The sequence below is a fragment of the Saccopteryx leptura genome, chromosome 3 (assembly GCF_036850995.1).
Source record: "Saccopteryx leptura isolate mSacLep1 chromosome 3, mSacLep1_pri_phased_curated, whole genome shotgun sequence".
In the NCBI taxonomy this organism is placed as follows: Eukaryota; Metazoa; Chordata; class Mammalia; order Chiroptera; family Emballonuridae; genus Saccopteryx; species Saccopteryx leptura.
Genome location: NC_089505.1, coordinates 85549365 through 85575358, shown reverse-complemented (window position 1 = coordinate 85575358; position 25994 = coordinate 85549365). Strand labels below are relative to the sequence as shown.

At 52.3% G+C, this 25994-nt stretch overlaps 1 protein-coding gene across 1 annotated transcript; it reads right to left on the bottom strand.

Moving 5' to 3' along the window:
• Positions 1 to 458: 458 nt before the first annotated feature.
• CCDC27 (coiled-coil domain containing 27) lies at positions 459 to 23040 on the bottom strand. The gene is made up of 12 exons (XM_066372620.1): positions 22867 to 23040; positions 22273 to 22405; positions 21549 to 21659; positions 20842 to 20984; positions 8384 to 8563; positions 7213 to 7311; positions 6505 to 6874; positions 6136 to 6266; positions 3827 to 3904; positions 3416 to 3628; positions 2488 to 2592; positions 459 to 669 (listed from the first exon to the last, which is right to left on the bottom strand). The coding sequence occupies exons 1-12, from the start codon at positions 23038 to 23040 to the stop codon at positions 547 to 549; spliced, it is 1860 nt and encodes a 619-aa protein (XP_066228717.1). The 3' UTR covers positions 459 to 546.
• Positions 23041 to 25994: the final 2954 nt, after the last annotated feature.

The following is a 25994-nucleotide window of genomic DNA, read 5'->3' as shown; positions in this document are numbered from 1 at the left end:
GCCTGGTAATAACATTGAGCTGATCTGTGCTCTCTGCTCTCCTGGCTGCGCCCTGAGGGGTCTGGGACAGGAGATTGCGCTCACCTGTCAAAGGCACGTTATCAGGTATGTTGTTAGATGCAGAAAGACAGCAGACAGGCTCCAGCAGGTTATCAGGTATGTTGTTAGATGCAGAAAGACAGCAGACAGGCTCCGTTCACGTAAATCCTGACCTTTGTGGAGCTCAAACACCACCCTCGGGCAGTACAACCTGCCATGAACCGCTTTGGCTGGAACGTTTTAACCTTAGACCGTCCTGTGGGATTGCTTTAGGTCTGTTTGTAAAGCCGCCACACAGGCCTCCCCTGAGCTTGTTGGGTTTAGTACGTGGCCCCTTTTTTCCCCGTTCACAGAGGTGTTGATGTCATCCAAGCCCTCCTGTGAGTCCCCAGGGAGGAAACAGCGAGACCGTGGCCGACAACAGGGTTTAATTCTGAACCAGAGTGCAGAAGCGGGGCCACCCAGGGGCGGCTCTCTGGCAGCACCCGGGCTGCCGCTGGGCTGAGCCTACTTGGCCAGCTTCTTGGACCTGCTGGGCGAAGAGACGAGCTCGGACTGCTGCAGCGGCGGCACTTTGACCCCTTTCTGCCTCAGCTGGTTGTAGTAATCGGTCCTCTCCGTGATGATCCTCTATAGAAAAGCGTTGGGCAAACAAGTTTGTTACACGAGTCTTTTGGGTTCACTCGCTTGTGTGGGGCAGCGTTAGGTGTGTGTAGTTCTGTGGAAGGCTGCGGGTGCTTGCCCAGGGGGAGGGGCGGTTGTTTGCGGAGAATGGGTGTTTGACCTGGCCTGTTTGGGCTGGAGAGTGCTGAGGCTGGTGAGGGCGAGTCTAGAATGGGTCAGGGCTTTTGAGCCCCCAGTGAGAGGGAAGCGGTCTTCTCTGCCTGTTTGCTCGTCCCCCATTATGAGACTTTACTAAACGAAATGGGCCATTTTCTGGCTCCACAGTTCCTTTCCTGTCTGTCCGAATCCCATGGGAACCTGCATGGCCACGATGGCAGCCACTGGCCTTACACAAAGGACCCCCACCACGGGGCGCCCAGGCTGCACTGCTCGCCTGGGACCCGCCCTGTCCTTCCCCGCAGCCTGGGCTGTGCTGGGGACTCTTGACAAGTGGCTCTCCTGAGTGGGGGGAAGGCTCTGGCATGTAGCGTTTGCCAATGTCTGTGCTGTGAAAACACTGACCCCGGAAGAGAAGCCCACTCTGGTTCTGGGGCAGCTCAGCCCTGATTGACGCTGGTGCCAAGTCCACTGCGACTGGGAGACTTGCCGAGCCTCAGGTCTGGCCCTCAGGGACCCCTCTGTCCTGCATAGGGAGCCTGCCCCATCCTCTCCTTAAGCCTCTTCTGGCCCACCAACAAAGTAAGGGCCTTCTTCCTGGCTCCTGGTGGTGCTGATGACCCTCCCACCCACCTCCCTCTCTCCTCCATCTCTCCCTCCCACTTCTCACCCTTTCCTTCCTCTGTCCCATCCTCCCTCTTCCTCCCCTTTCCACCCATCTCATTCTCCCTTCCCCCATCTCTTTTGCCCATTTCCCCCTCCTCACCCTTTCTCCTCTCTTTCTCCTCCTCCCTCTTCCCTTAGCCCAAAGGACAGCTGGGCCACAGAGACCTCTCCCTGAGGACTGCTGACACCTTCCAGGAGCGCCACTGACCAGGGGCCCTCCCCACTTCTCAGAGGAAAGGAACCGCTCTCAGGAAAACGTGGGTGCTAGAAAGGCCATGGGCACCCTCTGGGGTCAAAGGACCCCACAGTCAGAGGAGCCCCGAGTGACAAGGGCACAGGCCCACACAGGTTGTTGAGTCAGCCAGGTGCCTCTTCTTCCAGAGCCCTGGCCTGGGCCACATTGAAGGTGTGCGTGCGCGCGCGCACACACACACACACACCACCACCACCACCACCCCTACGAGGAAGCCTGGCAGCTCAGCAAAGTCAAGTGCCGGGCCCACAGCGGCTCCGCCAAAGGCCAGGTGGGTGGTGACTCCACTGCCAGCCCCAACCCTGCCCTACTTCTGAGTCCTCTGCTTGGGGTCAGGGAAGAGCCGGCCTGGGCCAAAACCACGGAAGGCGGATCGTGCCAGGGTCCTGGCTTGGCAGGATGGCGACTCCTCCGAGGTGCTAAGAAGCATCCCCGGAGGCGGAGCTGGGCAGAACTGGGGCTCCTGCTTCTGGCGACTCCCCGGGACGCCAGCTGCTTGGCCCCCTTCCCAGTGCACCCTGGAGGGTTTGCTCCTGCTGCTGGTCACTCAAAGCCAGCTCCGTGACATCACCACCCTTCGGGAGACCTGGTCCCCTCTGCCTGAGCAGACAGAAAGTACACTGCTGGGGGTGACAGAACAGTGACGCTGCCAGGACTCGCATAGATGTCCCCAGCATCCAATGCAGGCTTCTCCCTACGCCCCAGGCTGCAGGTGCGGGTGGCCCGGGGACCACATGCGCCGGCTCTACCTGCAAGGACTCCAGGATGTCTTGGTCAGAGATCTCGGTTGTCAAGGACTTGATCCCTGAAACGCTATAGGCAGCCTGCATGATCTTGTTTCTTAGTTTTTCAAGCTGTGAGCGAAGGGAAAACACGTTGCTGGGCCTCTGCGGAAGGAAGGCCAGTGCCATCCAGGGAGAGGAGCCCTCCCCGTGCCTGGTGCATGGTTTACAGAAGGCGGGCTCATCCTCAGTGCACGGCTTGAGGGACCAGGAGTGAGGATGGAGGGGGTCAACGTCTGCCTGTGAGCTATAAGGTGCTACATCTAAACCCTGACCCGGGGTGGCCCCACCGCACAGACTTTCTAACCCACTAATGTTTTTTTTTGTTTTTTTGTGACAGAGACAGAGACAGAAGGACAGACAGAGACAGGAAGGGAGAGAGGTGGGAAGCATCAGTTCTTCATTGTGACACCTTAGTTATTCATTGATTGCTTTCTCATATGTGCCTTGACGGGGGGGGGGGGGGTCCAGCCAAGCCAGTGACCCCATGCTCAAGCCAGTGACCTCAAGGTTTCGAACCTGGGTCCTCTGCGTCCCAGTCTGACGCTCTATCCACTGTGCTACCACCTAGTCAGGCTACCTCACTAACAATTTTAATTGGAAAAGTAAAACCTGCACATGGTTTTTTAAAAAAAAAAAAAAAAAAAAACAGAAACAGAACAACCCCAGGCCCACCCCCCTTCCCCAGAGGAGCTTGGGCCGCAAGTCTCTTCCAGACCCCAGGGAGACTCTCCCTGACTCAGGCCAACGTCCTGCATATCAGTTGTCCCTCACTTTGGGCATAGAAGGAGATTCCGGGTGGTCCCCCCTTATGCACTCAAAGTGGGCCGGGGACCCTGGAGCTCTGGGCAGTCTGCTGCTGGGCCGGGACCTCAGGGGTGGCCGCCGGGAATACCCTGGCCTGGGTGCTCTCCAAGGCCACGCGCGCCTGCTGCTCGGCCTCCTGGACCGTCTCCATCCTGGTCTCCGTTTCCTCTTGCAGCCGCCTCTGTCTCTGCAGGTGGGCCTGGCTGAGGTCCACCTGGGTCTGCAGCTCCCTGACCTGAGTGTTAGTCTTGGAGATGGTGTCTTCCCGGTCCGTGAGCTCATGCTCCAGGTCACATACTTTCTGGGGTGGGGGGAAGCAGGGGACGACAGAGGAGTAGATCCACCTGTTCCCACCCCTCTCCTCTCCCAGAGACGGCCAACTCGGACCCGAGTTCCTCAAGCCACGTCTGAACCCAGGGGCGGCGCGGGGCCCCTGTATGCCCCTGCACTCCCGGGCTCTGTCCGAGGGGACGCTGCCGCAGTGGGGGGCGCCAGTCACCTGTCGGAGGAGGAGGTTGTCCTTCTCCACGAGCCCTGTCAGCTCCTCCTGCTTCTTCTCATCCCGGAGGCTGGAGAACTGAAAGGCAGACGGGAGGATCAGAGGGGGCCTGGCGGAGACTGCGGACAGAACACGCCTCTGATGTCTTCCTCCTTGAACCCCCGAACGCTGAAAGCCACAAGAGTTCTCAGGCAGCTGAGAGAGAAGAAGGAGATGGATACCGAGACTTGGGGACATTAGAAAGCGGGTCCCAGAACGAGGAACCCTAAGACGGCAGCAGGGAGAGCTCAGGGCATGTCTGTGCATACTCCGAGTCCCCAAATGTCTCTGAAATGGGTGGGGCCGGTTCTCTGGATGTGGAGAGATGAAGGTTCAGACACCCCCCAACCAGAGTTGCCAGGTGGTCCAGTGGGGGTCTGGCCTGGGAGATAGATGCCAGGCTCGGTTGTGGGTGGAGACCCCGGACTCCAGACTGGGATGTGGGTGCTGAAGAAGGAGGCCACGCCCTCCCCCTACCTCCCACCCCAGACTCCTAGAACACCAGCAGTGAGGCCTTCACATCTCAGGCAAGAAATACTTCCAGTTTCCCAGATTCCGGGGAAATCTGACCCAACCAAGAGGAAAGACACAAAAATTCTACCTTTGAACTCTCGGTTGAAATGCCCACACACACCACCATCCCTGCCGTGTGCCGTGAAGCCCAGAGCTGTCGCCATGTGCTCTGATGCTGGAGCCAAGCTCTCACAGACACGACAGAGACCAGAATTATGGGAAACAGCAATGGTGCGAGAAGCTAAAGACCAGGGGGTCACGAACCCTCAGCTGGGGGGAGAGAGATACTGTAACAGAGAAGCAGAAAGAAAAAGGAACACCCAAGGGGGACCTTGGACATTGTAAATGTTATCCCCAAGTCCAGACTCAGGAGGAGGGCTGTGGTTAAGTCCAGGGAAACTCCTAGAAGTAGAGCGAAGAGACCAAGTTGTGGAAAGGAGGAAGAGGAGGCAGGAAGGAAGGACGACAACCAGAACAGAGAGTCCGGAAGTCCGCCAGCCCAGGGACTGAAGCGTCAGTCGAGGATGCAGCAGAGAAGGAGGAAGAGATCAAAACAAAACAAAAAACAATGAACAGAGAAAAATTCCAGGATGGACAGATGGAAACTGGGGACAATGTAAGTAGACCCTCCATAAGGCACAACTTTGTGTGGCATTTCAGAACACCTGGGACCAAGACCGGATCTTGTACCTTTCCAGAGAGGATGCAGCCACCACCAAGGACTAAGTCATGTCTGTGTGAAAGCACAGCAATGAGGTGACCCTTGAGCTCACTACCAGCAGCCCCGGACTCTGGGATATAGGGAGCCACCCCGCCAAGGAAACCCTTCCCAAACTGGAATTGTATCCAACCTAGCTGTTAATGCACAGAACAAAGACATTTAGGACAGACGGCATTCCCCCTACCCCTCGCCCCACCCCTGCCTATTTCTTTTTGTCCCTCACTCATCTTTTCTGAAAAAACACCTGGAGGATGTGCTCCAGAGAAAATAAGGGTAGACCAAGAAAGAGGAAGATGTGGACACAGCAGCTTTAACATGCTTTGTGTATGAATCGTAACACTGTTTTGCAAACGTGTTTCCGTTAGGTGTGCTTGCCGGTACTGTCCCTCCAGGGTGTAACTGTGGTGTCAACTCACGGACGTGAGTGGAATGGCATTGGGGAGGGCCGGGAGGACAGAGTGGTGCACTTGGTAATGCTAAGACAGAGAATAATCTAGACTGGGCCTCAAGTGTGCTGTCTGAGACACGGAGAGTGGTTCTCTAATGAATCAGAAGAGGTGGAAGCGGTCGCCTTGGTGAAGGGACAGATGGGAGGGAAGGGGGCAGGACCCTCCTGTTTTGCGTGACAAGACTGTGGGACTCTGGTTCTTTAAGCTACGTGGGTGGAAAACTTCTATAAAAATAAAAACAAGATGCTTTACAAGGAGCCGGCTCAGCAGAATGGTACACACTCGACACGTGGGTGGGGGCTCTCACCCCCAAGACTCAGGAGCTAAGAGGTGCTTGAGGCATGGCCAGTAGCCAAGAGGCCCAGGAGACAGGGTAGCTGCTGAGGCCTGAGGGCAGTACAGGGCCCTGGGGACCTGGTGTGCAGCCCACTTTGCCTCAGTCAGCGATGTGACCCTGGGAGAGTGACTTCTGCTCCCTAAGTTCAGCATCTCCATCAGTGAAATGGGACAGCTGGTGCCTCCCCTGGAGCTGCTGGGGGGACCCAGGGAAGCCACACGGGGCCCGGCGTGCTGAAAGACACAGCCACCTTGTCAGTCATGGCCTGTATCTGATGCTCCCGCTCTCGAAGCTCCTTCTGCAGCAGCTCGTTCTCCACGTTCATCTTCTGCAGCTGGGACTCCTGGTAATCCACTTGTCGTTGTAAAGATATGCAGGCTCCTGAGTGATGGGCGTGCGAGATGGGGGGAGGGGCGATGAGGACAGGAGGGGGCCGGGGTCGCCCGGCTCTGACTCCCCCACAGGTGCCCACCTCCTCAGCTCCCTCCGTGCTCTCCCACCCTTCCCCCCGTGGCTCCCAGCTCAGAGGCGCAGAGTGGACCCGGGCCTGCCCTGCCCGCCCATCCCCACTGCCCAGCCTGGGCGGGCGGTTCCACCTCTGCATCCGGCTACCCCCTACCTGTTGCCAGGGACTGTCTGGCCCTGGCCACCTCGAGCTCGAACTGGAACTCCTGGATCACCTGCTCGTACTCCTCCAGCTGGGCAATCAGCTCCTCCTCGAAGTCCTCGTCCATGGAGCAGACCCTCCTCCTGCCGCCTTCCTCCTCCTCCTCCAGAGACTCCCTTTCCTCATCTATTTCCAGGTCCAGCCCTGCCACCCCCCACTCCACTTCCTCTGCAACGCCCTCAAGGACAGCCCCCTCTGTGCCCACCGCGTCCTTGCCCCCCGCGCCCGTTGCCCTCTCGGCCTCCCCTGCCAGCCCCTCTTTCTCCTGGGCACGGCCCTCCAGGTCCCTGGCTCTGTCCATCATGACATACTCCTCCTGCATCTGGGGAGGGAAGGGAACAGTAGGCAGGACCGTGGGCACCCCTGGGGCAGTACAGGAGCAGGGGGCACACTGGGTGCTTGCCACCATCACAGCCTCACAGTCTACGGGGGTGATGGGGCTGCCAGGAACCAGCACCCCAGAACGGGACAAGGGCTGGATGTGCTCTTCTAGGTGGAGGCTGCCCCGCCCTCCTCCCTGTTCCCTTACAGAATGACTGAGGGCTGCCCTGGGGGGGGGGGTGGCACCAGGTTAGGGCTGCAGGTGGGGTGGCATGACCCCTGCCCCTGCAGGTGAGTCCCGGATCAGTCCTGTGCATTCAGGACGTGGCCAGCCCGCACCTGCCCCCATCGCTGCAGCTCCTCCTCCTCGTCATGGCTGGAGGCCTTCTGGGCGCTCAGCCCACCTGCCTGCTTGGGCCCCCAGTCGGAGGGTTGCTCCTGTGAGAGACGAGAGAGAGAGACAAGATGCCGCGGGGGACCTCAGGGTTTCACACAGCTCCCTCAGCTCCCCAGGTGACTGCACCACCAGGACCTGTCCCCTTGGGAGGGGGAGAGCAGCCGCTCCACATCAGGAGGAGGGCTCGGTGACCTGCAGGTGGCCCCCAGGGGGCAGTGACCTTGCAGCAGTGAGCACAGGCATTTGGAAGCGTCGAGGGTCCAGCCTTGGACATGCCCACCTTGCATGTGGTTCTTGCCCTGCTCTCTGCCGCTCTTACTTAATTCACAGCCCTCAGGCGGCTGGGCAACGCTTCCAGCCCTCCCCGGACTCCCGCTGTCTGCTGCCTGCCGGCTGCCCCACAGTTGGTCTCTGGGCAGTTTCCTTTGTAGACATGGCATTTGGCGACAGTGTGCCCCACTCGTGTGTGCCCCCTGCATAAAATCGGGCTGTCCCCTCAGGTATGAAAGAAAGCAGGTCTTAGAAAGACCAGGGCATGCTTACTGGGGCCTCTCCGGGCTGCCCCTTGACCCCTTGACCCCAGATGGACCTGCCTCATTCAGTCCTCTGCCCAGACCAGGGAAGACAGGCAGCATTCCCAAGCCCGTTGACAGGCAAGGACACTGACGTCCCATGTCCCACAATCAGAACAGGCCAGGCGAATCCCAGTCACCTTCACCCTCGGGACATGGCCAGGCCAGGTCTGGGGACTCCGCCTGTGGGGGGCCTTCTGTCCTAATGACAGAAGAGCTGGCCCCCACTTTACAGGTAAGGAAACCGAGTCTGGAGAGTGCCACCACCTGTCCCAGGGAGCACACGCAGCGGCTGAGGGCCAGACCAGCTGCACAGCTCACAGCCCTTCTCCTGTCGCATTCCCATCACCCCCCCCCCTCCACTCTGGCCTGGCGCCCGGAACCTCGTGACCCAGCCCAAGCTCCCACAGGACGTAGTGACATTCAAGATGATGGGGTGTGAGGGCAGCGAGGGGTTCGGGTGCTGAGGGTCGCCTGGGGGGGGCTGGCTGCACGCTTTGGAAGCTCACCAGGACCTGCCGGCATGGGGCGCTCTGCTCACCTTCACGCCCTGCCTCAGGAACGTCTCCTGGAATTTGTTTCTGAGGAGGTATTTCAGCTGCTTCCTCAGGACCTCCGCCTCCTCCTGGAGCGTTAAGATCGTCTCGTCTTTCTTCTGAACCTGCTCCTTCAGCTGGGAAAGGCGCTGGACCTCCTTCCCCAGCACGGACAGGCAGTAATCCTGGGCAGAAAACAGGCAGCCCCTGTGCTGCATGCACTTGGCCTCACACCCTCCAGTCACCCCCAGGGCAGCAGCTCCAGGCCCAGGGAGAGCAGACCTACTATCCTGGGACCCTGAAATCCTGAGCCCAGGATGAGTGCTTCTTTACCCAGCCATGCCCTGACCTAGGGCAGGTCTGAAATCCCTGCCCAGGAGACTCCTGGAAGCCCACCCTTCAACCTGGCTCCTGGCCAGCTGCCCACTGTGAGAGAGGACACCAGTCTTCTGTGCAGCCCCACACCTCACCAGTAACTCCCTCCAAGGGCCACTTCTTAGGAGCCTTCTGCCCCTCAACCTTCTATTCTTAAAATCTCAATGCTCTAGAGCCTTCAATATTGGAGACACAATACAAATGGGGTGTTTTGGACACACAAGAAACAGAAAGAATGTGTCCCCAGCAGATCTGAACTTGGAGAAAATAAAGAGAACTCTTCAGGCAGGAGGGAGATGGTCCCAGACAGAATTCCAGAAGGAAAGATAACTAGAAAGTCCTCCAGTGTTTGGGAATTAAGTGGCAGGCTTCCATAGAACCCATGAGTCAAAGAAGAAATCACAAAGGAAGTTAGAGAATATTTTGAACAGAACAATAATGAACACTTGGACATATTGAGACTTGCAAGGTGCAGCCAAAGCTGTGATTGAGGACAAATTTATAGCCTTCAAATGCATCTAGGAGTGAAAGCAATGGAAAACAATTATGTAAGGATCCATCTCAAGAATTTAGGGAGAAAACTGCAAATTGAACTTAAAGAACAAAGATGGAAGGAAATTATACAGAGAAGTGCAAGGATGAATGATATAGTGAGGAAGAGAGAGGACAGAGAAACTATGACAACATTTTAGCATTTGGTGAATCTGAAGGGTATGTGGGAATCATTTGTACTATTAGGTTACAGGGGGGAAATAATCATGCAGAAATCATACATCTTCACCCATCCTGTGGTGACTTTTAGGCACGCACAGGTGTCCTGAACCATACAATGATTACTGGGAAGGGGGCACTCCTTCCCTGGGGCTGCTGAGTCTGCACAACACACATGCACTGCAGCAGGTGGCGGTCTTGCCTCCCGAGGACGTGCTCACCTGCGACAGCTCAGAGGAAGGTAGAGATGAGAGGAGGAGAACCCTCATGGCACTACCCTTTGACCTCCTGGAGGCAGACAAGCCTGCAGCCCTTCCCCTGGTGGGTGGGTTCATGCATGAGCTGAGCATTCCCTTCCCACACACCCTGAATGAACAGCAGTCCTGCAGAGAACGTCCTGGTCTTCTCTCTGTGTGGTGCTACCTAATGATAGCCTCAGGCCATCTCCCCAAAGTGGAATCGCTTGGTCAAAGGATACAGACACGTTTTCAATTGTGAAATCTATTCATAAAATATCGAGGCAGAGTTCAGGGAGTCAAGGTCAAGTGAGTAGTCACAGACCCAAATGATGGGGTCACGAAAGATTCCCCACCTTAAAAAACAGAAGCTGACTCTTAAGAAGAGACAATGAACATGGATAAACTTCTGGCAAGACAGATGGAGAGAACAAGAGAGAAGGCATGCATTAGCAACATCAGGAATGAAAAGGAAACTGCCTCCTGCAGACCCTCTAGCAGCGTGGGGCAGGTGGGACATGAAATGTTATGCAAAATTGACGAATACACAGATGCGTTCCCAGAAAAACACTGCTTTGCCCAAATGGAGGCAAGAGGAAGAAGGAAATCGGCATGCCTCACAAGGAAATGAGTTTGTCGTTTTTAAAAAACCAACCCTGAGAGATGACATCAGAGTAATGGTGCAGTAAGAAGCGATACCGATAAATCTCCCCCAAAACTCAACAAGATCTTCAACCAGAAACAGAAAAACCTATCCTTGGAGCCTCCAGATGTTTTGCAATACACCCAAAGGTATGGTCGAGCGAAATATTGGCTAAATATATAATCAAACCCCAAAGGAAATAGGGAGTAAGAAATGCTCCGCCTTCCTCACTAACCTAAACAGGGCGGCTTTCACTGGGAACTGAGAATATAGAAACTAAAGCGGGCAAAGGGGGTGAATAGATCCAGGCCGCGGCACAAACTGCTGAACCAGGCTGTGGCACGGAGATCCAAGCCGAGGAAAAACTGTTCCTGTGGCAACCTGGGCAATATAAGCTAACACTCGCGCCAAACCCAGACAAAGAAAGACAAGTGTGGCAGCCATTTTCCCCGATCTCCTAGTCGGCGCACGCAGATAGCGGGCGAGAGATTCCTTCCAAAGCCCCGGGAGTGGGCGCCCGTGTTGTCCCACAGAGGGACAGAGTCAGAGGCCTCTGTGTGGGCCAAAAGCAGAATCTCTGGACCGCCCCAGCGCACGGGGAGGGAGCAAGAACTAATCCCAACGCTGGAACTTTTCCATGCGGGAGGGGTTTCACTCAGAGGGTGAGGCGGCCGGCCTGATATCCGGGTCTTCGCGCTCAGATAGTGAGCGAGAGATTCCTCCGAGTGCCTCGGCAGTGCGCGCCCATGTTATCCCACAGAGGAGCAGAGTCAGGGGCCTTTGTGTGGGCCAAAAGCGGAATCTCAGGCCGCCCCAGCGCCTTGAAAAAGCCGCGCACGGGGACGGAGCAAGAGCCATTTCCAATGCTGGAACTTTTCTGTGCGGGTGGGGGTTTCACTCAGAGTGTGAGACTGCTGGCCTGATATCCTGGTCTGCGTACGCAGATAGTGGGCGAGAGATTCCTCCAAGTGCCTCGGCAGTGTGCGCTCGTGTTATCCCACAGAGTGGCAGAGCCAGAGGTCTTTGAATGGGCGGAAGCCCCGCCTGATTATGCTAGCAGCTCTGACTGACTGAGCCTTACCCAGAGCCCTGTGCTGAGTGGGAATAGAGTGGGGAGTTGCCAGCTCTTTGAGCCTCTTACTATCCAGGCAGAGGCAGCAGCAACCCCATAGCTGGATTATCAGGCTACTAATTGAGGAAGGAAAGACTAGGAGAAAGGCTCCAGGAACACGGACTCTCTCACTGGCGCAGCCTATAAATGCTAATGAGCCTGGCCCTGGCCGGTTGGCTCAGTGGTAGAGCATCAGCCTAGCGTGCGGAGGACCCGGGTTCGATTCCCGGCCAGGGCACACAGGAGAAGCACCCATTTGCTTCTCCACCCCTCCGCCGTGCCTTCCTCTCTGTCTCTCTCTTCCCCTCCCGCAGCCAAGGCTCCATTGGAGCAAAAATGGCCCGGGCGCTGGGGATGGCTCTGTGGCCTCTGCCTCAGGCGCTAGAGTGGCTCTGGTCGCAACATGGCGATGCTCAGGATGGGCAGAGCATCGCCCCCTGGTGGGCAGAGCGTCGCCCCATGGTGGGCGTGCCGGGTGGATCCTGGTCAGGCGCATGCGGGAGTCTGTCTGACTGTCTCTCCCTGTTTCCAGCTTCAGAAAAATGCAAAAAAAGAAAATGCTAATGAGCCTCGATTGCCAATGAGACTAAAGCACAATACATGACATCACCATAGAGACTTATCAACTGCAAACCTCTACCTGAGCATGCCAAAGGGGCAGAACCTGGGGTACAGAGTCACCGACCAGGAAGAGGGAGAGAAAAGAAAAAGCAAGAAGATAACCTCCCAAAATCAGCAATAATACACAGACTTTATAACCTATCCCATTTTATTATATTTGTTCATTTGTTTCTCTTATCTTCATTCTTGATATATTTTTTTTTCCTCTTCCAATTTGGTCGTTTAACTCTCTGCCAGTCTCACTCTCTCCTCTCCTTGAACTACACTAGCCATAAGTGTTACATCTCCCATTATCTTTTCTTTCCTCTTCCTTTCTCTCTATGAGGGTTGCACTCCAAAACCCTTAACTCTCTCTCTCTCTCTCTCTCTCTCTCTCTCCTCTTTTTTCTTCTTTTAGTGGTTCCCTCTTTTTTTTCTCTCTCTTTCTCTTTCTTTTCTCCCTCTATATTAGTTTCTTCCTTTCTCCTTTATGTCTCCTCTCATTCAAACCTCAATAACGAACAATATCTTATCTGGGACTCAAACTTATGTTTGTGGCATTTTGGGGGTTTTTTACTTCACCTTTTTAACACACTAGCAGTGCTCCCATCCCTGGCTCTCCATTTTATCTAGTTCTTGTTCCACTAAATACAATAGTAATTTTTTAATTTGTCCCCCATTTTCCTGTTTCCCTCTTATTCCTCTCATCATAACTCTTAGTCAACCAACACCTAAAAGCAAATCATTTTATTCTTGACCCAATTTTTTTTCTTATTTGCTTTTTGTGGGTCCATATCCCCTTTTTTTTTCCTTTTTTTTTTTTGCCCCTTTATTACTTCTCCTTAATTCAGGCCCTCCATTACAGGCATTGTTTGTTCTATTTAGTCTCAAGAAAGAGGGGAGAGGAGAGGAGAAGAAAAAAGGAGGGGGGGAATATTTTCCTTTTCTCTTTTTTTAAATTTTTTATTTTATTTTATTTTTCTTCATTATTAATTTTTTAAAAAAAAACAACTCTTTTCGATTTTTTAATTTTTTTAAACTTTTTATTCTTTATTAAATCTCATTAATACTATCAACAAAACCACCCTCAGATGCCATTAAGGAAGAGAAAATCGAATATCATGGATACAAAAGAAAGAGAAGTAACAGCTAGATGAGGAAAAATCTATGGAGAAAAAATTTAATATATTGGAAACCTTGGAGCTAAATGACAGAGAATTTAAGATAGAAATCCTAAAAATCCTCCGAGATATACAGGAAAACACAGAAAGGCAACTTAGGGAGCTCAGAAAACAACTCAACGAACACAAAGAATATATTTCCAAGGAAATTTAAACTATAAAAACAAATCAAACAGATGAAAAACTCAATTCACATGCTGAAAAATGAGGTAACAAGCTTAGCTAATAGAACAGGCCAGATAGAAGAGAGGATTAGTGAAATAGAAGACAAGCAACTTGAGGCACAACAGAGAGAAGAAGAAAGAGACTCAAAAATTTTAAAAAATGAGATAGCCCTACAAGAATTATCTGACTCCATCAAAAAGAATAACATAAGAATAATAGGTATATCAGAGGGAGAAGAGAGAGAAAATGGAATGGAGAACATACTCAAACAAATAATAGATGAGAACTTCCCAAGCCTGTGGAAAGAACTAAAGCTTCAAATTCAAGAAGCAAACAGAACTCCGAGTTTTCTTAACCCCAACAAACCTACTCCAAGGCACATCATAATGAAATTGGCACAAACCAACGACAAAGAAAAAATTCTCAAGGCAGCCAGGGAAAAGAAGAATACAACATATAAAGGAAGACCCATTAGATTATCATCAGATTTCTCAGCAGAAACTCTACAAGCTAGAAGAGAGTGGACCCCAATATTTAAAGTCCTGAAAGAGAGAAACTTTCAGCCACGAATACTATACCCATCAAAGCTATCCTTCAAATATGAAGGAGAAATAAAAACATTCACAGATACAGAAAATATGAGGGAATTTATCATCAGAAAACCCCCACTCCAGGAATTACTAAAGGGTGTTCTCCAATCAGATACAAAGAAAAAAAAAACAAAACAAAGCCACAAGTAAAAGCTCCAAAAAGAACACAATAAAACCAAATTTAAACTGTGACAACAACAAAAAGAAAGGGGGGGAGAGGATGGAGATTAACAGTAGCAAAGGACGATGGAGTGCAAAAGTACTCACAGACTAGTGCGCTACAATGAACAGGGTAGGAACCCTTTTCATTACTTAAAGGTAACCATCATTGAAAAAACCACCACAGAAGCACATGAGATAAAAAAGATAGCAACAGGCCCTGGCCGGTTGGCTCAGCAGTAGAGCGTCGGCCTAGCGTGCGGAGGACCCGGGTTCGATTCCTGGCCAGGGCACACAGGAGAAGCGCCCATTTGCTTCTCCACCCCTCCACCGCACTTTCCTCTCTGTCTCTCTCTTCCCCTTCCGCAGCCAAGGCTCCATTGGAGCAAAGATGGCCCGGGCGCTGGGGATGGCTCTGTGGCCTCTGCCTCAGGTGCTAGAGTGGCTCTGGTCGCAATATGGCGACGCCCAGGATGGGCAGAGCATCACCCCCTCGTGGGCAGAGCATCGCCCCATGGTGGGCGTGCTGGGTGGATCCCGGTCGGGCGCATGCGGGAGTCTGTCTGACTGTCTCTCCCTGTTTCCAGCTTCAGAAAAATGAAAAAAAAAAAAAAAAAGATAGCAACAGAGGAAAGATGTATGGAATACAACCAAATAAAAACAAAAGATAGAAAAACGAAAGAGAAGGATCAAACAGGACACAAAACTAACAGAAAGCAATATATAAAATGGCAATAGGGAACTCACAAGTGTCAATAATTACACTAAATGTAAATGGATTAAACTCACCAATAAAAAGGCACAGAGTAGCAGAATGGATTAAAAAAGAAAATCCAACTGTATGCTGCCTACAGGAAACTCATCTAAGTAACAAGGATAAAAACAAATTCAAAGTGAAAGGCTGGAAAACAATACTCGAGGCAAATAACATCCAAAAAAAAGCAGGCGTAGCAATACTCATATCTGATAATGCTGACTACAAGACAGCAAAAGTACTCAGAGACAAAAATGGCCATTTCATAATGGCTAAGGGGACACTGAATCAAGAAGACATAACAATTCTTAATATATATGCACCAAACCAAGGAGCACCAGAATATATAAGACAGCTACTTATTGACCTTAAAACAAAAACTGACAAAAATACAATCATACTTGGAGACCTCAATACACCGCTGACGGCTCTAGATTGGTGATCCAAACAGAGAATCAACAAAGATATAGTACCCTTTAAAAACCAACCCTGTGAAGCTCTCTCCAGACACAGCTGGCGTTCCTTCAGAATGTAACAAAGAGATGAGGCCAAAGCCCAGTGCAAACTCTTTCAGAGAATTGGAAAACAGGAAAATGCATCCCCACTTTTTTGTTGTTGTTATGAATAACTGACACCTAAATCAAACACAGGAATTATAAGACAGGCAACTAATGAGCCAGCCTCCCTCATAAACAGAGGTAGGGGGAAAGAAATGACATGACAAGGAATGAACTCATAGGGCCGTCGGTGCGTATCAAGCTGATTATTACTGAGAGTGCGTTCTCCTCAGTGGAACGGCGGGGCCCGAAGTTGTACAGATGGGTAGAGGACATGACACATGTTGGCGCGCTGCATACAGGTTGGTGAGTGATAGACATGTGAATTCCAAACTGCCCTCTTGATGTTCCGCCTGTCTGTCGGACCTCACCCTTGCTGGACTGTCGCCCCTGGGGCAGGGGAGCTCCGGGAGGCTGGCGGGCCGCCCCTGGGGAAGCGTTCCGGACATACCAGGACCTTTGATTCAATGCCCACTTGCTCGAGACTCTCCTTTTGCCCTATAAATTAGTCCCCCTGGCTTGTACTGGCGCCCTTCTTCCCAGAGAAGTGCCCCGGCAGGTATTTCTCCTTTAATAAAGCCTGCACATGTGGTGTTTGAGTGCCGTCTCATTCTTACATCGGGTGCTGAAACCCGGGACGGGGTACCAGCTGCCTGGACAATCCCCTTGCCGGCCAAACTTACAACCAGGAAGCAGTGGACAGCAGCAGCTTGTCCGGGCTAACTCCCTGATTCTGTTCAGCTGTGTGAGCGCAGTTGAGCGACTGGCAGTCCGACCCTGTCCTGAACCCCTGCCGGACCAGAGAAAGGTAAGGAGTTTCTCCCTTCCCTCTCCCGGTTGGCTTTAATTCGACCCATAAATCCCTAATCCATCATCGGACGGTTTTCTCTGGTCAGCCTCACATTTTGAGGGGTTTGCCATTTTTCTGTCCCAGGGACAGCACATTCCAAAAGTCTAAGTGCTTAGCCAAATCCCTCCACATTCTCTTTGAGCTCCTTCTTAGGTGGTGACGACCCCTAAGCAAGACGACTCCACATTCCCAGGAGAGCTTTCTCCTTTGAGATTATGATTGGAGGTGGGGACGCCCTCTCTAGATCACTAATCTCCACATTGGGCTCTTTGGAGTCAAAGCCGTCTGACCAAACCTCTGTCTTCTACTCATTTTCTTTCGCCATACTGCCTGGCCACGATACAAACTAGACAATGACTCCCATTGGCCTGAAAACGGGACATTCAACTACAATATCCTAAGAAATCTTGACGATCTTTGCCACCGGATGGGAAAGGCTTCTGAAATTCCTTACATGCAGGCTTCCTTTTACTTTTGCTCCTGTCCTTAATTTCTGTGTCTTCTGTTCTACATGCAAGCCGTTTTTGGCCAAAAAAACCTCACCTAAAACCTCCACTCCTAATCTTTCCTTCTCCGCAAACTCCCAACTCTCTTCCCCTCCTGCCTGACCCCCGGGGGCACCCCTCTCTCGGGACCCCTCTCTGGTCCCTCTGCAAATCTTTTCCACTTGAGTCTCTTCCCTCCAGAAAGGCCCCTCCCTTCTCAGAATTCTGTTTTCTCATTCACCTGCAAATCCAGTCTCTCTTTCTCCTCCCCTGCTGGCCAGGGGCCCCTCCCTTCTCCACTGTGTTCTTAAACCCCTCCTCCCTCCTTACAGACTGCAGGCTCTGCCTTTCTTCTCCTCGCCCCAACCCCCCCACACACACACAGACTACAGCTATGCCCTCTCCCCCTTGTCCTCTCCCCTCTCTTCAGAGCTCCAAATCTTTTGACTCCTCTAACCACGTGGCACCACCACTAGCACCTCAACCTCCTCCTCCTCCTGCAGATTCTGACCCTCCTTCTTTCCATCCAGCTGCTCACACTGTCCATCTGTCTGCTTTCTCTCTTCCTCCCCTCTATGCTGGCAACTCCCTGCCATCTCAAAAAGCTTAAAAAAGCAGAGTTGTCTTTTGAACTGTGTGAGTGAGTAATCTGTTTTGTCTCTTTGTTTATCAGAAAACACCTCTAGCATAATTTGAATTGAAACAAGTAAAGCACGCTCATTTAAATTCCTTAATTTATAATTTGTAAAATCTTTGTTTAATGTGTAACTGTGTCTGTTTCTAAGGCCTTAAACCAATAATTACCCACCTCTTAAACCAGGCTTACTCATCCCCATGGACTCTCCCTGCAATACCCCCATCCTTCCTGTTCGAAAACCTTCAAGGGCTTATCGCCTCATACAAGCCTTACATCTAATCAATGAGGCGATAATTCTCCTCCATCCAGTAATCCCTAATCTCTACAAGTTACCATCACACATTCCCTCAAACACCATTCATTTCACAATCCTAAACCTCCAGGATGTCTTCTTTACCATTCCTCTACACCCTGACTCTTACTTTCTGTTTGCTTTCGTCTGGACTGACCTGGACACTAATGCAGCCCAGCAACTTACATGGACTGTCTTACCCCAGGGGATCAAAAACAGCCCACATCTGTTTGGGCAGGCACTAGCTCAGGATTTAGCAGCATGCAATCTCAAAACTAATACTCTCTTACAATATGTAGATGACCTACTTCTCTGCAGCCCCTCCCTGCCTGCCTCAAGAAGACACATCTTCACCCTTCTTAACTTCCTTGCCATGAAGGGATATCCTGTCTCCTCTGCTAAGGCTCAACTTCACTTAGTCCGTAGTCTATCTGGGCATCGCCTTAATCCCCACCACCTGAGGTCTCACCCTAGATCGAATTCAGACCCTCCACAGTCTTCAACCACCTATCACCACAAATCAAATCCTTTCTTTCCTTAGCCTAATAGGCTTCTTTAGACACTGGATTCCCAATTTTGCTCAAGCCCTGAGCATGGCTTTTAAGGTCTATAATGGCCAAGGGAGTAACAGAAAAGGCAAATAAGGCCCAAAAGAAGTCAGGAAATACCAGCTTTTGGCATACACTCTTAAAGGCTCCAGTGCCCTAAAGGACTTCATAGAATTCCATCAGGGCCCTGCTCCAGAGTAGAAAGGAAGGTCATTGAACTGAAGCCTGCCAGGCTTCCTGGCCCCACTGGCTGATACGTCTGTGCTGTGAAAGAGGGACACAAGAAGGTAAGGTGCCCCCTTGCTCCATGGAGGGAAGGTTCAGTCTCTTCTAGCCCTGCTCAGCTACCTGTGACCTGACCTTGCCCAGCATGCTGGGAATTGCCACTAAAGGCCCAAGGACATCGTTCATGAGCCTAAGGTATTTCTTCCAAGTAGCAGATAAACTGACCTCATTTCTTGTAAACACAAGGACCATCTACTATGCCTTGCCTGAATATTTGAGTTTTATTTATCCCTCAAAGATCTTTACTGTGGGTATTGACAGTCTGATTTTGTTACTTTATTTACTCCTTTATTCCTCTTGTCTCAATGCCCCATGCCTATTGTAGGCTGGGACCTGCTGCTAATTCCAGCTAGAAGCAGTGGTCACTAGGACTTAAACTCTAGCTGCAAAGTGTAGAAATGTAACCACCCTTTCCCTAAGTACTTGCAGGATTTACAGGTTACTCAGCAAACTGTTCAAAGACTATTCAAGAGGCGCTTCCAGCAGTACATCACCCAAGGACTGACTTTCATGTGGACAGGTCCACACACCGTGATCCTGACAACTCCTACTGCTGCTAAGGGCGACTCTTTCCTCTACCCTGACCATCTAGAGCTCAGAAACAGAGAAATGAAATGACCCCTTGTCCTATTTATTCTCTATTCACCTCTCAACCTGCCTCAACCAATCAGGTGCTTTCTACTTATGTGGGACCAACATCTATATATGTCTCCCTACTAATTGGACAGAAACCTGTACCCTAATCCAGTGGTCCTCAACCCCTGGGCCATGGACCGGTACCAGTCCGTGGGCCATTTGGTACTGGTCCACAAAGAAAAAATAAATAACTTACATTATTTTTGTTTTACTTATATTTAAGTCTGAACGATGTTTTATTTTTAAAAAATGACCAGATTCCCTCTGTTACATCCGTCCAAATATCAACCTAGTCCCACCCCATGAGCCTCTTCCAGTTCCTAGTGCACTACCCATCAATCTAAGGACCAAACAAGCTGTACAGGTAATCCCTCTTCTTATTGCTTTAGGAATCTCTACAGAAGTAGGTCTAGGGACAGGGGGACTGGCCACTTCCCTGTCTTATTCCCTCTCTCTCTCTCTGAAGCCCAGCAAATTTGTAAACATGGAATCAGTGGTTTCACACAAACTGGGTGTCTTGACTACTGCCTTTCATTAGTCCACTCACTCTATTTATTTTTCTAACTTTTGGACCCTGCCTCTTCTGTTTGTTCACTAGTTTCTTACAGAACTGCATGCAGACCTTCGCCAATCAGAAAAGTGGAAAAATCCACCTAACCCTACACACCTTCTAAAAACTTACACTAACAGGTTCCCCATCTCTAAAAATCTCCACATGTCCTCCCATTCGAGAGGAACCAGACCAGCACGTCTCATGAGGCTCATCCAGGAGACCATGTATCACCATGTCACCCTGTTCAATCGGTACTCGCAGCAAGCAACTAACAATTATTACCTCGCAAAATTTTTTTACTTCCTCACTCAGGTTTTCGAAGACATCGCCTGGTTCAGACCTCATAGCACGGAAATTGATGACCTCCTTAACTGGGTGGGGGACTTGGCTTGGCAAGGTTCTTTTCTTGAGTTCTCTCCAGAAGAAACAATAATTTTCCCATTTTTTCTCCTCTTTCTCCTCGTCACCCCTCATCGTACATTATGAAATTAACAACTGCCTTTCTTTTATATGTAACCACAGAGGTAAGAAATGATAGACACGTGAATTCCAAACTGCCCTCTTGTTGTCCCGCCTGTCTGTCAGACCTCACCCTTGCTGGACTGTCGCCCCCTGGGGCAGGGGAGTCCCGGGAGGCTGGTGGGTCGCCCCTGGGGGGAGCATTCCGGACATACTAGGACTTTTGATTCAACGCCCCCTTGCTCGAGACTCTCCTTTTACCCTATAAATTAGTCCCCCTGGCTTGTACTGGCGCCCTTCTTCCCGGAGAAGTGCCCGGCAGGTCTTTCTCCTCTAGTAAAGCCTGCACATCTGGTGTTCAAGTGCCGTCTCATTCTTACAGTGAGGTCCATCGGAGGCTTAAAGTGCCACCCTCTGGGCTGAGGGTGGACAGGGGACAGAGGGTCCGTTAAGCGTGTGATTCACAGACACCAAAGGAGGGGCCTGGAGGTCAGTTCAGACCCTGTCTGGGGACCTTCGGGCACAGCTACCCAGATTGTGGAACAGAGGCGGGGGGAGGGGGGCCTGCAGGGCAGTCTCTCCAGCAGGGTGGGGAGCCAGGGAGCCAGGGTGCTGCGGCTCCGCGCTCAGCAGTACCTTATCGTGGATGACCGAGATGTACCAGGGTGTTCGCTTTCCCAGGTGGCCCAGCCCCAGAACCGGGCTCAACGTTGGGGTCTTGCTCTTCTTCCGCAAGTAATTGACCTCACAGGCGCTCTTACTGAAGGCCAGATGGGGCCCTGTCGGGGAGCAGGGGCGTTAGACTCTTCCCGGCCGAGTGGCCCTGCAGTCTTCCAAGGTCCTGTCCCCCTTTTGAGACCCCCTCCCCCAGAAACCCTCCCTTGTCCAGCTGGGTTCCTCCATGTCTCCAGGCCACACATGGTTGTCCACTCCCCCCCCCCCCCCGTGTATCTGCTGACCAAGTGGAGGGACGCAGAAAGCATGCCATGAGGCTCCCAGAGCCCGGGAGTCAGGACAACACGGTGACCCTGGCGCTGCTTGTGCACAGGGGGACCTGGACACTTGCCAGGGGCTTCCTCATACTCAGGTACAGCTGTGGCTGTCACGTTTGGATAACAGAAATGAGTGGACAGTACTGGTCTGGAGGAACGGTCCCTACTGGTCTTGACCCCGGGACGCAGCCTGGGGATCCCCTGCGTACGGGACGTGGGGCCAGGCAGGTGGTCCTGGGAAGGGAGTTCCATGGAGCGGGAGCAGGGGCCCCGACAGGTGCAGGCAGAGGCCCTCTGGGCCTGGGCGGCAAGGAGAGGACCCTAGTGCCCAGCAGGCCCTGCCGCCCTCACCGTCCACCTTCATGTCCGAGCCCCGCTGGCTGGAGAAAGAGTCCCTGGTCATCTTCCAGGACTCGGAGCCGGGGCGTTCCTCCTCGGGGACAGCGCGCACAACAGCTGAACCTGCAAGGTGTTTTAACCATGTTGGCTGATGACTTGTGGCACGTTCCCGAGGCCTCCCGGGCCAGCGTCCTTTTAAAATTAAAGGTGACTGTTCTCCGCGGCCGCATGGGGCCACCGTTCCTCCCACCGGCGGGCCACCGAAGCACACCAGCTGCAGCTGATTTAATTTCTGCTTCCCTCTGACCCCTAGGAGCCTCAGCCACCCTGTCGGAGTCTCTCTGGAGTCTCGGAACACCTGGGGTGCAGCAGATGGTCACCTGCGGTCATGACGGTTCTCCTCTCTGCATTTCAGAGGGGTTGGTCCCTAATGAGCTTTCATCAGCCTCTGGACCTCTTTGTCCTGAAGCTTCCAGAATCTTCAAACTTCTCTTTCTCTCCCACCCCCAACCCTACTGACCTCTGCTGAGTGAGAGACAGGGAGGCAAGGGACTGAGGGACAAGGAGGAGGACGGGCGGCCCTTCCCTCCTGGGCCCTCGCTCTGTCCCACACACGGCAGCAGCGAGGGGCACACAGTGGTTTCAGAAGCAGCGCTGACTGCCCGGAAAGGTCCTGACCCCAGCAGGGGGGGAGGAGGCTTCCTCGGGGGGCGGGGGGCTCCGTGGTGGCTCTCACCGCAGTCGGACATGGACGTGGCCCGGGTACAGAACTGAGGGCAGCCGGGGCGACTGAGAAACACCTTGCGCATCGCTTCCACCTCCGACAGGAAGCTCCTGTCCTCGGGGCTGGAGTCCTGTGCTAACTCATTCTGGCGGAGCAGGAAGAAGAAAAAGAAGAAGGTCACGGGCCACAGCAGGGGCCTGTCCCCTCTCCCTGCAAACCCCAAGCCGGCTGGCAGCCACGCGGTGGTGGCACCTGCTCTAGAATCCGCCGTGGCTGAGCCCAGGGGATGGTCTGCTCGGAAATCCCCTGGGGGCAGGGGGCTCTCCAGTCCTCCTTGGTGAGTTGCAGGCATGTGGAACCCCGAGTGTTCTCTTCCTAAGCTCTTCTCCCCCCTTCACTACTTCTCAGGACACCCTCCTCACCCCTGTAAGGAACGCTGGGTGGAGGTGGGGGTGGGGGTGGGGTGGGGTGGGATCTGCATCTTCTCTCCATCACTGAAACACCTGGAGAGCTCTGTCGGCACCCTTCCCCCACCACCCCGCCCCTCCCCGAGCCCTTCTCAAGCAAGAGAGGCAGCTCCTCTCCAAGGCTCCTGCAGCCTCACACCTGCCTCCTGTAGTACCAGTTGATGGCCTGGGTCGACTGCTGTCGTGGGTGGAGTGTCCATTCCGGGGCTTGGCTGTCCCGGCCGCACATGCTCTTGAGGACCTTCAGCCCTTTCTCCATCAAGTTGGGCAGGGTGTTCGGCCCCTGGGGCTTGCTGGCTCCCAGAGGCAACATTGCGACAGTGCCACAGAGAGGACCAAGCTTCACCACCCCGGTGATGACTTAGAGGAGGGTTCCTGCAGGTCTCTCCGGTCAGGTCCGGAGCGGGGCCTCGAGGAAAATGCAGCGCCCCCCTCCCCCCGCCCCGTGGGGACCTGAAGCCTGGCACCGGCCAGGAGGAGACCAGCTTCCAAAGCTCCACAGCCTGTGGGATCCTGGGAGCAGAGTGTGGCATCACAGATGTCTCCATGGAAACAGAGCAGGGCATCCATCTTCATTTCCTGAGACCCGTCTTCATTTTCTACAGGGCAGGGGCCCCACAAGCTGCTTCCTCTGAGTCGCAGGATGTTCTGAGTATGGAGAAGTGGCCTGAAGCATTAGCAGCCATTCTGTTTTGTTTTGTTTTGTTTTCATCATCAGTATTTCACCTTATTTACTTAAGTGGGGTTTTTTTTAATTAATGTATTTGAGAGACAGACAGAAACATCAGTCTGTTCCTGTACGTGCCCTGACCGGGGATTGAACCTTCAACCATTGTGCTTCAGGATGATTCTCTAACTAACTGAGCTCCCTGGCCAGGGGTACTTCATGTTATATAATACCTGACACCAGACCAGTGGCTCAGATATGAAAATTAGATGACCTTGGTTAAAATCCATAATCGAGATGCATTTCTTTAACACCTGATATTGTATTCTTTTTAAAAACTAGAATTGGGGGGCCGTGTGGGGAGAGATGTCCTCTAGAGAAATGCTCACTGGGATTCTGTTCGAACCTCGCTGCCCCAGATTCTCAGACACACAGGCTTGGGGCTGGCAAAGGACCTTAAGAAGTGACATTGGCAAGTCTCAGCGTCCAGGCTGCTGTCTGAAAGGTTTCTTTATGGCCACTTCATGGTTTTCCAACTGCAATGGGAAAAAACAAACAAACCAGGCATAAACGGCCCCATTGTGTGAGACTCTACTGATATGAAATGTCCAAATCCATAGAGACAGAACACGCATTGGCGGTGGCCAGAGAGGATGGGGGAGGGGATAGGAGTGAGTGTCAATGGGGACGGGGTTCCCTTTTGAGGGGAGGAAGAATGTTCTGGAACTTGATCGTGGTGATGGCTGCACAATGTTGTCAATGTGCTACGTGCCCCTGATTACACACTTTAAATGCTGATTTTTTAAAAACATTTTTTGATTTTTTTTTTTTTTTAGAGCAAGAGGGAAAGAGAGAGAAGAGAGAGAGAGAGTGGAGAGCATCAACTCATAGTTGCTTCATTTTAGTTCATTGATTGCTTGTCGTATGTGCCTTGACCTAGCAAGATCGGTTTCAAACCAGCAACTGCAGCGTTCTGGGTATCTGTGTTCTATCCACTGTGCCATCAATAGGTCAGGCTAAATGGTGATTTTTATCTTAATAATAATAATAATAATAATAAAACTGTAGCTGTCATAAGTATTCCATCTACCTATAATGTTATACACTTTGCTTTTAAAGTATTTTAAAGAACTTAAGAGATGTGCTCTCTAAGAGAGCAGCTTGGCCAGGCTAACCCCGAGCCTGTCTCCAAGGCCCCCTTTTCTCCGACTTCCCAGTGTGGGCTCATTTCTTTCCCATAAGGTTACTAAAGAGCCGGAGCAGCCCTGCCCGCACTCTGCTGCTGCTTCTATTCTAGGCCCTTCCTTGTGTCCCTGTCCCCAGCTTTAATAAAGCACTCTCAAAATCACCTGGACTTACATTGTGACATCTTTCCTGCACAACATCAAGAACCCACTCCCTACCGGCCAGCCCTAGGCAGACCCAAAGGGTCAGGTCCCCTTTCCAGTACCAGTATAATTCCACTTCTATAAGGACCTAGGCCAGACAGACTCAGAGACAAAAATTAAGAGGCAGGGGGAGTGTTCCTAGCACAGGAAGCGGGTTCACCAGCGAGCTTGGCTTCTTGAAGAGCAGTGGAAACCAGATCTTTGGAGGGCCTATGCTCCTTGTGATGGGGAACAGCCATTAGGAAGGTGTGAGACCTCCTGGAAGCAGCTGGAATCCCTAAGGGCAACAAGCACGCACTGGTTCCCGAGGCTGCTCATCGTATTTATTGGTCTCTGCTCAACAAGCAAATTAGCAGAGCCTGGGTCTAATTCAGGGGTCGGGAACCTTTTTGGCTGAGAGAGCCATGAACGCCACATATTTTAAAATGTAATTTCATGAGAGCCATACAATGACCCATGTACATTACACATTATCCAATAAAAATAACACAGGCCACAGGCGGGGCTCACACAACAGCATTCTCCTCTCCCAGTTCCGGAGGCCAGAAGTCCACCATGGAGCTGTCTGCAGAGAGAACCAGCCCCAGGCCTTTCCAGCTGCTGGCGGTTTGGCGGCCTCCTCCGAGTTCTTTGGTTTGCGGACCCATCACCCCATCACCCCATCACCCCATCGCTGCTTTCTTCCCATGGAGTTCTCCTTGTGTGCGCATCTGCATGCACATTTCTTCTTTTACAAGGTCACCAGTCCTAAGGGGTTAGGGCCCAGCCTCCTCCATTATGAGCTCGTCTTAAACAATTACACCTGCAACAACCCCTTTTTCAAATAAGGACACACTCACAAGTACTAGGGGTTAGGACTTCGAGGTGTGAATTTGGGGGAGACACACAGTTCAACTCATCACACTACTCTCTGTCAGCAGTAGTAAGTGTAGGAGTGCTCAGATGGGGAACTGCTGGTGGTGGGAGAGGCTCCCCATTGAGGCGACAGGTTCAGAGAAATCGCCCCAAGGTGGGCGAGACCTGCACCTGGAGACAGAGCCTGGAGCCTCCAAGCCCCGCCTCGCCCCGCCCCCATTCTCCAGGCCCCGCCCCGTGCCCAGGTCTCCAGAAAAGGGTGGGGTGCCCTCAGAGGTTTGGCAGGTTTAGCCTTCAATCTGTTAAAAAAAAAAAAAAAAAAAAAAGCAACATCTGTGAAACACAGTAAAATGAGGA

Coding starts and splice junctions, on each gene's coding strand:
- CCDC27 (XM_066372620.1), bottom strand. CDS start 23,040: ATGTTGCCTCTGGGAGCCAGCAAGCCCCAGGGGCCGAACACCCTGCCC. Junction 21,660..22,272: donor CACGTCCATGTCCGACTGCG/GTGAGAGCCACC, acceptor AACACCTTGCAG/GTTCAGCTGTTGTGCGCGCT. Junction 6,875..7,212: donor AGCTGCAGCGATGGGGGCAG/GTGCGGGCTGGC, acceptor TTCCCTCCCCAG/ATGCAGGAGGAGTATGTCAT.